This window comes from Salvelinus fontinalis, unplaced genomic scaffold, assembly GCF_029448725.1.
Source record: "Salvelinus fontinalis isolate EN_2023a unplaced genomic scaffold, ASM2944872v1 scaffold_0307, whole genome shotgun sequence".
NCBI classification, from domain to species: Eukaryota; Metazoa; Chordata; class Actinopteri; order Salmoniformes; family Salmonidae; genus Salvelinus; species Salvelinus fontinalis.
Genome location: NW_026600516.1, coordinates 203,356 through 213,798, shown reverse-complemented (window position 1 = coordinate 213,798; position 10,443 = coordinate 203,356). Strand labels below are relative to the sequence as shown.

At 43.0% G+C, this 10,443-nt stretch overlaps 1 protein-coding gene across 1 annotated transcript; it reads left to right on the top strand.

Moving 5' to 3' along the window:
• Positions 1 to 5,072: 5,072 nt before the first annotated feature.
• Positions 5,073 to 10,120, top strand: LOC129845452 (uromodulin-like; the record flags this gene model as incomplete). Its single annotated transcript, XM_055913393.1, has 8 exons — positions 5,073 to 6,024; positions 6,131 to 6,217; positions 6,692 to 6,879; positions 8,131 to 8,282; positions 8,689 to 8,937; positions 9,070 to 9,220; positions 9,573 to 9,648; positions 9,834 to 10,120. Coding segments are annotated over 8 exons (1,875 nt in total), but the record flags the coding sequence as incomplete, so codon positions are not given.
• Positions 10,121 to 10,443: the final 323 nt, after the last annotated feature.

The window sequence follows — 10,443 nt, the reverse complement described above, 5'->3', positions numbered from 1 at the left end:
CTCCTTCCTTTATATATATATATATATTCCTCTCCTCCCTTTACCTCAGTATTATTATTTATTAACTCAGCACGGTATTCGTACTAAATATGGTACGTTTTGAACAGGGACTGTGTCGCACGATCTGATGCTTGGAGGGGGTATAGATAGCTATGGAGTGGGTAAAGAACAAAGTCCTGATGAATATGTACAACACAGTCCTCCTACAAAAGTGCATATATTTGGTTAGTAGAGACCCTACTGAGTAATTCCCACCCCACTTTAGCGGAGACAGGTAGACAAGTTCTCTCTCTACAAGTCAATATGTATCCCATGTACAGTCTATTACAGTGTATTGCATTGGGGCTATGGAGAGGGTGGAGAACAAAGTATTTCATATTCAGTCTACTCTATTGCATTGCAGTGAATGGAGTGGGTGGAGTAAGCATTCACCAGCACTCTGTATTAAACCCATTGTCCAGCACAAGATACCAATTTTGTTTCGCAGACTCTATTGATTTATTCCAATAACCTATATTTGTATTTTATTAAACGTGTATTTATTTAAATATAGCCTACTTTCAAAATACCAGTATTTGTGTAAACTTTCAAAATAAATGCTGGTGTAAATAATACAATATTACAAATATAATACTGCATATTATCCACACCTTTTTTCAAAGGTGGTTGCAATGCTGTGAAAACCAGTTGTACTGAACAAAACAAAAATGCACCGACATTGGATGCCAACCACCGAGAAACCCCACCAAAGAAGAAAGAGGTTGTTAGCTAGCTTGGGGACACCGGTACACAGTGTACTTCGCCCCCGCCTGTCGGGCACTGCTTTCCTGCAGTTCTGTTAACGTTACGGCGAGGGAAGTAGCTAGCTAGTGTAACCAACCAAACTCTTGAATGGGACTACTGGGTAGGGATTACCCCCACTTTGACGTTAAAATAACTACAGGAAAGCAGTGCTCGGCAGGCGGGGGCAAAGGACACTGTGTGCCGATGTCCTAGCTAGCAACCTCAATAGCAGTGGGCGCGACATGTAGTAAGTGACAAGTAATGGGCGCGACATGTAGTGGGTTCCGCATGTAGTAAACATGGTCTGCAAATAGACCCTTCTCAGCAAGAGGGCACTGACTTTGCTGAGGCAATAGATCATATTTGGCTGATGGAGAGAGACGTGGCGGAGGGACCTTTTAAGCGAATTAATAAAGTTGCTGGTGGCAATCAGCTTTGAAATTAGCATATTTTGCGTTATGGTTTGGATATTACAAACAAAGTACTAGGGTAGTTAATTTATGTTAGCTTCAGCCAGGACCTGCCACCCTAAGCAAGATAAATAAATTGCTACCCTCCTATACACTGCAAAACTAAAATAGTCCCAGTAAGCAAAACAATGTTGAAAAGACGCCTAAGTACTTATTTTACAGATGTTGAAGTTAGGTTCATTTTAGATTCTGAATGAAAGTTGAAAATACGTATTTTCCGGGAGTTTAAAATACTTATTTTCCAGAAGTTAAAAATTCATATTTTCCAGACATTGAAACAACGTTTTTTCTGGACGTTGAAATCAGGTACATTTTCGGTTCTGAATGAAAGTAGAAAATATGTATTTTCTGGAGGTTGAAAATATGTATTTTCTGGACGTTGAAGAAACGTATTTTCCGAACATTTAAATCTTGTTCATTTTTGGTTCTTAATTAAAGTTGAAAAGACGTCATTTATAGACATTTATGTTTGGACCAAGGCCGGTCCATACCAGACCAAATCTGAACAAAACAGACGACCGGACCAAAAATCAATGTCCATGGATGTGGAACTCAAGGCTGGTCCAGACAGAACCAAATAAAGACGTCCAAAAGATGTCAGCATCGGTCTGTGATTACTGGGCTATAGCCTACAGTGTCAGCCAGAATGGAATTTTAGGAATGCCCATCCATATGGTAGGCCTACAGTTTGTAAAACAACCAGTTGCATTGAATTTATTAGTCCTGATTCCTGTGACTAATCAATTTGTCTATTTAATCTCTGAATATCAGCTGCCCAGTTATCCTGAGCCTACTTCCAATGAGAATTAATGTGTACACACCACCAAATGCAGAAGTATTTTATTTTTCGCTATGATCAGCTGGGTAGAAATGGACAGATACAAACTTGAAATCCCTGATCATGACAATTTAGTGACCACTACTTATCACAAGACGGCATCAGTGCTCACTTAAAAATACTATATACAGTTGAAGTCGGAAGTTTACATACACTTATGTTGGAGTCATTAAAACTCATTTTTCAACCACCCCACAAATTTCTTGTTAACAAACTACAGTTTTGGCAAGTCGGTTAGGACATCTACTTTGTGCATGACACAAGTCATTTTTCCAACAATTGTTTACAGACAGATTATTTCACTTATAATTCACTGTATTACAATTCCAGTGGGTCAGAAGTTTACATACACTAAATTGACTGTGCCTTTAAACAGCTTGGAAAATTCCAGGAAATTATGTCATGGCTTTAGAAGCTTCTGATAGGCTAATTGACATCATTTGAGTCAATTGGAGGTGTACCTGTGGATGTATTTCAAGGCCTACCTTCAAACTCAGTGCCTCTTTGCTTGACATCATGGGGAAATCAAAAGAAATCAGCCATGACCTCAGAAAAAAATTGTAGACCTCCACAAGTCTGGTTCATCATTGGGAGCAATTTCCAAACGCCTGAAGATACCACGTTCATCTGTAAAAACAATAGTACGCAAGTATAAACACCATGGGACCACGCAGCCGTCATACCGCTCAGGTAGGAGATGCGTTCTGTCTCCTACAGATGAACGTACTTTGGTGAGAAAAGTGCAAATCATTCCCAGAACAACAGCAAAGGACCTTGTGAAGATGCTGGAGGAAACTGGTACAAAAGTATCTATATCCACAGTAAAACGAGTCCTATATCAACATAACCTGAAAGGCCGCTCAGCAAGGAAGAAGCCACTGCTCCAAAACAGCCATAAAAAAGACAGACTACGGTTTGCAACTGCACATGGAGACAAAGATCGTACTTTTTGGAGAAATGTCCTCTGGTCTGATGAAACAAAAAAAGAACTGTTTGGCCATAATGACCATCGTTATGTTTGGAGGAAAAAGGGGGAGGCTTGCAAGCCGAAGAACACCATCCCAACCGTGAAGTACGGAGGTGGCAGCATCATGTTGTGGGGGTGCTTTGCTGTAGGAGGGAATGGTGCACTTCACAAAATAGATGGCATCATGAGGGAGGAAATTTATGTGGATATATTGAAGAAACATCTCAAGACATCAGTCAGGAAGTTAAAGCTTGGTCGCAAATGGGTCTTCCAAATAAACAATGACCCCAAGCATACTTCCAAAGTTGTGGCAAAATGGCTTAAGGACAACAAAGTCAAGGTATTGGAGTGGCCATCACAAGCCCTGACCTCAATCCTATAGAACATTTGTGGGCAGAACTGAAAAAGTGTGTGCGAGCAAGGAGGCCTACAAACCTGACTCAGTTACACCAGCTCTGTCAGGAGCAATGGGCCAAAATTCACCCAACTTATTGTGGGAAGCTTGTGGAAGGCTACCTGAAACGTTTGACCCTGTCACGTTCTGACCTTTATTTTCCATTGTTTTGTCTTTAGTTAGTATGGTCAGGGCGTGAGTTGGGGTGGGCAGTCTATGTTATGTGTTTCTATGTTTAGGTTTGTCATTTGGCCTGATATGGTTCTCAATCAGAGGCAGGTGTTTTGCATTGTCTCTGATTGGGAACCATATTTAGGTTGCCTGTTTTCACTGTTGGGTTGTGGGTGTTTGTTTCCTGTGTCTGTGTTCATGCCACACGTGACTGTTTCGGTTAGGTTACTTTGTTATTTTGTATTTTTTGTCGTGTTCAGTGGATTATATTAAAACATGGACACTTACCACTCTGCGTCTTGGTCCGATCCCTGCTACACCTCCTCTTCAGACGAAGAGGAGGAAACCCGCCGTTACAGACCCAAGTTAAACAATTTAAAGGCAATGCTACCAAATATTAATTGAGTGTATGTAAACTTCTGAACCACTGGGAATGTGATGAAATAAATAAAAGCTGAAATAAATCATTCTCTCTACTATTATTCTGACATTTCTGTCACGCCCTGACCTTAGAGAGCCGTTTTATTTCTCTATTTGGTTAGGTCAGGGTGTGATGTGGGGTGGGCATTCTATGTTTTCTGTTTCTATGTTTTTGCCTGGTATGGTTCTCAATCAAGGACAGCTGATTCTCGTTGTCTCTGATTAAGAATCGTACTTAGGCAGCCTGTTTTGCCACCTTAGTTGTGGGTAGTTGTCTTTGTTAGTGGCCTGTATAGCCCTAGTAAGCTTCACATTGGTTTTTGTTGTTACTTGTTTTTTTGGCGACATTTATAATAAAGTGAAATGTACGCCCACCACGCTGCACCTTGGTCCGGTCATTTCCAAGATGACGTTCGTGACAATTTCACATTCTTAAAATAAAGGGGTGATCCTAACTGACCTAAGACAGGGAATTCTTTACTAGGATTAAATGTCAGGAAGAGTTAAAATGTATTTGGCTAAGGTGTATGTAAACTAATTACTTCAACTGTACTACTGGATGAGATAAATTGTAATAGTTTTTTTGCAGAATTATGTGAGGTTTTATGTGTTGTTGTTCTTACGGACGATGTGAAGGGGTGTGCCTGGATACAGCCCTTAGCAGTGACATATTGGCCATATACCACAAACCCCTGATGTGCATTATTGCTATTATAAACTAGTTACCAACGTAATTATAACAGTAAACAAGTAATTTTGCATCATACTTGTGGTATATTTAAGCAATAAGGCACGAGGGGGTGTGGTATACGGCCAATATACCACGGCTAAGGACAGTTCTTAGCCTGTGGTATATTGGCAAAATAACACAAATCTTCAAGGTGCCTTATTGCTATTATAAACTGTTTACCAATGTATTTAGAGCAGTAATTATAAATGTTTTGTCATACCCGTGGTATACGGTCTGATATACCACGGGTGTCAGCCAATCCGCATTCAGGGCTCTAACCAACCAGTTTATAATGTCTGATATTCCACAGCTTTCAACCAATCAGCATCCAGGACCCAAACTACCCAGTTTATAACGGCCAATATATCACACCTCCTCGGGCGTTATTGATTAAATTGAATGTAGTGTCTTGTCATAAGCTTTATGGGGGAATTGTTTTCTCAGGTACGGTTGTTACCAGTTGTGAGGCGTGTCATGACCAAGCCACCTGCCTAGACTCACCTGTGGAACGTGAGAGGGGAGATGCTTTCCAAACCGGGTCCGTCACTTGCACCTGTCAAGATGGCTTCGTTGGCGACGGCATCACATGCTACGACCTTGAATTCTGCGCTAAAGGCTCCTGCTGTCGTCAAGGTTACGGCTGGTCCTCGGAGCTGGGCTGTGTGGACGTTGACGAGTGTTCCCTCCCAGACCAACCCTGCAGCCCTCCTCAGGTCTGTGAGAACACCCCCGGATCCTTCAACTGCCTGGTGCCTCCTGAAGACGACCTCCACTCCAGTCCTGGTTCTGACTCCCGTTCAGTGCAGTTTCAGTGCGGGGGGAGACGGTGTCCAGTGGGAGAGGACTGTATCAGTGTTGGTGGAACATCCCTCTGTGCAGACCCCTGCCTGCACTACTCTGTACTGAATGACGACTGGCGTTCCACCACCAACTACGGTCCAGCTAACGGCTACCACTGTGACACGTCTGTCAACTGGCAGGGCTGGTATCGCCTGTTCCTGGGGAACACCAGTGTTCAGATGCCAGAGAGGTGTGTGGAAAAGTACATGTGTGGGACGGAGATCCCCTTGTGGCTTCCATTAGCGCATCCCCAGCTGTTAGACGGGGTGGTTCAGAGGAGCGTCTGTGGACACTATTACTATGACTGCTGCTACAGGAGGCAAAATCCCATCCATGTCAAAGCCTGCTATGGAAACTACTATGTCTACAAGTTGGTCCCTACAACAACATGCAACATGGCCTACTGTGCAGGTATATTGCTATCGTAAAGGGATTATCCCTGATTCTTAGAGACACAAAGAATGTTCAAGTAACTAGACATAACAAAGCCATTTAACACTACCTCTGTCTCTTCCAGATGTCAGCACCACAGTGTGTTCTACATGTGGAGTGTTTGATGCCTGTGTGAGCGACAATGAGACCAACTGGAGATGTGAGAGGAAAGGTGAGTGTATAAACTGCATTGTCACATCTGTATTTCTTTCAAACACTATGAAACGCAGAGATATAGGGGTGAAATGATGCATCTTTAAGATGCGTATCTTTTAACCAATAAGGTCAGAGGAGGCGTGGTATATTGGCCATATATCACAAACCCCCAAGGTGCCTTATTGCTTTTATAAACTGATTACCAACGGAATTAGAACAGTAAAAATACATGTTTTCTCATACCCGTGGTATATGGTCTCACATACCACGGCTTTCAGCCAATCAACATTCAGGGTCCCAGCCCTGAATGATGATTGGTTGATAAGGCAGCTTGGGGGTTTGTGGTATATGGCCAATACACCACGGCTGAGGGATGTATGCAGGCATTCCGTGTTGCGTGGTGTATAGGAAGCCACACAGGGATCTCAGTCTCACACATGTACCAGTTCACACCTTATTGCTTAAATAACCTCCTGAGTTGTTAACTTAGCTCCAGAGCTGGTGTGTGGGCGGAGCCTCCTGAAGGTGGGCCTTCCAAATGTTTACCTGGAGGCTGCTGGTCTGGATGCTTCCTCTGCTCACCTGGCCGACCACCGCTGCTCCGCCCACGAGGATCGTAACGGCACGGTGTGGTACCAGGTGGAGCGCAGGGAGGGACGCTGTGGGAACACTCTGGAGGTGAGAAATATTTTCACTTTATGTTCAAGAAGGTTCTATATTGCTGTCCCATCCCCAATATTTTCCCTGGAGAAGTTTTATGAATTATTACTAAACATACACTTTAGTTGGTTTGCATCTTACTTTTTAAATGTATTAAATGTTTTTATTTCACCTTTATTTAACCAGGTAGGCTAGTTGAGGACAAGTTCTCATTTACAACTGAGCTACACGGGATGCAATGGTGCCTTTCAGACAGTTCAGATTGTTGGTGGAGGAACCTCTGCTTGTTTTTCAATTGTGTTTTTGTATTTTTGTGTTTTCTATGCTCCTGCCTTGATTTAAGTATGTGTGTCTCTAACATTTAATGTGTAGTAGCTGCTGGTCTTGTCATGAGACCTTGGTCTCAATAGGACTCCCTGCTTTAAATCAAGGTTAAGTAAATAAACAGGGCTGAAGACGGATATGACATTAGTGTTAACGGTGGTTAATTGTCAAACACATCACTGTGATTTCACGGTAGTCTACACATCACTGTGATTTCACAGCAGTCTACACATCACTGTGATTTCACGGTAGTCTACACATCACTGTGATTTCACGGTAGTCTACACATCACTGTGATTTCACGGTCGTCTACACATCACTGTGATTTCACGGTAGTCTACACATCACTGTGATTTCACGGTCGTCTACACATCACTGTGATTTCACGGTAGTCTACACATCACTGTGATTTCACGGTAGTCTACACATCACTGTGATTTCACGGTCGTCTACACATCACTGTGATTTCACGGTAGTCTACACATCACTGTGATTTCACGGTAGTCTACACATCACTGTGATTTCACGGTAGTCTACACATCACTGTGATTTCACGGCAGTCTACACATCACTGTGATTTCACGGCAGTCTACACATCACTGTGATTTCACGGTAGTCTACACATCACTGTGATTTCACGGTAGTCTACACATCACTGTGATTTCACGGCAGTCTACACATCACTGTGATTTCACGGTCGTCTACACATCACTGTGATTTCACGGCAGTCTACACATCACTGTGATTTCACGGCGGTCTACACATCACTGTGATTTCACGGTAGTCTACACATCACTGTGATTTCACGGTAGTCTACACATCACTGTGATTTCACGGCAGTCTACATATCACTGTGATTTCACGGTAGTCTACACATCACTAATGCAAGCAGGCCTAATAAATGCATGAATATGGCATATTTCTTAACCCCCCTCCTTTTCCCAGACAAACGCCACCCATGCTGTCTACTCCAACAGCTTATTCGTTTATCCAGTAGATGGGAGGAACGACTCCCAACCCTTCGGCTTTCCCTTCTCCTGTGTCTATCCTCTGGAGACAGAGAGCAGTCTGGATGTGGCCATCAGACCTCTCCCACTGTGAGAAAATATGCTGAAACTCCATTCTGTTTATTCTGTTGTCTTTGTTTCAAACTACACTATTAGAAAAAATGTGCCATTTAGAACCTAAATGGATTCTTTGGCTGTCCCCATAGGAGAACCCTTTGAAGAACACCTTTTGGTTCCAGGCAGAAAACTTTTGGATCCAGATATAATTATTTTGAGTTCCATGTAGAATGCTCTCCACAGAGGGTTCTACCTAGAACCAAAACAGGTTCAACCTGGAACCAAAAAGGGTTCTCATATGGGGACAGCCAAAGAACCCTTTTGGAACTGTTTTTTCTAACAGTGTCATCATTATGAACATTCAACTGTTATTTTAATGTTCATAAAGTTTGATTTGATTTGTAGCTTCACCTCTTTGTACCTTTGTACCTCTTCACAGAACGGATCATAAAGTTGTCAGAGTCGGTGCCAAGGCCAAGGCCTCCATGTCTCTGTACCGCGACACCAACTACACACAGCCTTACCCAGCTGGTCAGCCAGTCACCCTGATTGCGGGTTCCTCCCTGTACGTGGGCGTGTCCGTAGAGGAGTCCGAGGCAGAACGTTTTGTCGTTGTTCTGGAAGACTGCTACACCACGGAATCACCCAGCCCTGATAATCCCCCACAGATCTACATGATTCAGGACAGGTCCATGACTCTATTCATCAGCTGTTTGCATGTCTATGTGTGTTTGTTTTGTGTGTGAAGTATGGTATGTTTGTTGCTGTGTACGGTCTGTGTAGCCTTGAACCCTTTGCTGTTTCTTGGCTCTTCTCCCAGGTGTCCTACAAATCGTACCCAGGTGACAGTGGAGGAAAGCGGCTCGTCCCTCAGGGCTCGCTTCTCTGCTCTACTGCAGGGGGACTACCGTTACATCTTCCTGCACTGCAGCCTCAGCCTGTGTGACCAGAGGAGCTCCTCCTGCACTCCAGTGAGTCCTGATGTTCTTCTCAGACTCATTAACTCTCTCCATGGGCTTTCAGGTTTCGTTGTGTTTGGTCTCTCTGACTTAGTGATTGGTCTCTCTGACTTAGTGTTTGGTCTCTCTGACTTAGTGTTTGGTCTCTCTGACTTAGTGTTTGGTCTCTCTGACTTAGTGTTTGGTCTCTCTGACTTAGTGTTTGGTCTCTCTGACTTAGTGTTTGGTCTCTCTGACTTAGTGTTTGGTCTCTCTGACTTAGTGTTTGGTCTCTCTGACTTAGTGGTTGGTCTCTCTGACTTAGTGTTTGGTCTCTCTGAGTTAGTGGTTGGTCTCTCTGACTGTTTGGTTTCTCTCTCTACAGGTGTGTTCCAGGAGGAGATCCCGCTCTGTGTCCAAGTCCATCCGCCTCAAGCCCCTCACCATCGGGCCAATCACCTGTAAATATTTTACTTTAGTAATGACTTACATAGTTTATGAGCTAATATATTGTATAGGCTTTGGACCTAAATGTAGAATAGTCATGAAATTAACAAAAATGAGTGTCCGATATTCTGGTCAGAAGCACCCGGCCGTCGTGCTGGTTTGTTTCCTCTCTAACAGTCAGATTCTCTTTGGCCCCCAGGGGCCCAGAGTCTGGAGTGAGCCTTGGGAACCCCCAGCATATGAAGGATGGCAGGGGCCCAGAATCTGGAGTGAGCCTTGGGACCCCCAGCATATGAAGGATGGGTCCCTCCTGCACTACTCCCCTGATCTCCATCCCAACCTACAGCCCAGTGTAACTTTCAAGGGCACAGAAATACTCGTTTAGATTCTAAGTAATGAATTGATGCACTACAGTGTGATTTCATTGTATTGTGTATGTTGTATACACATAGACTTGCATTGTTTTAGGACTGATCATTTCCCCAAACCTGAGTTGATGTGTGTGTAAGCTGTGATTTGATGATGTCAATAAATAACTCTGTATGATGATGCTCATTGTCTAATGATTGTCTATTTAACAGGTTGTAAACATAGAAATAAACATGTCTATATTTATTGTAAGGCAGGTTAAACACATATTTACAAAAGGCAGAACAACAGAGGACTAATTGACCATAGAGGATTTTAGGAAAACTGGCTAAACTTGTTAAAGACAAGTGACATTCATGATATGTATTTAGTCAATGTACTGAACACTTCCTATGTTGTTTTACCAAAGCAGGAAGACTGATTGGTGTATTGAAATAGTG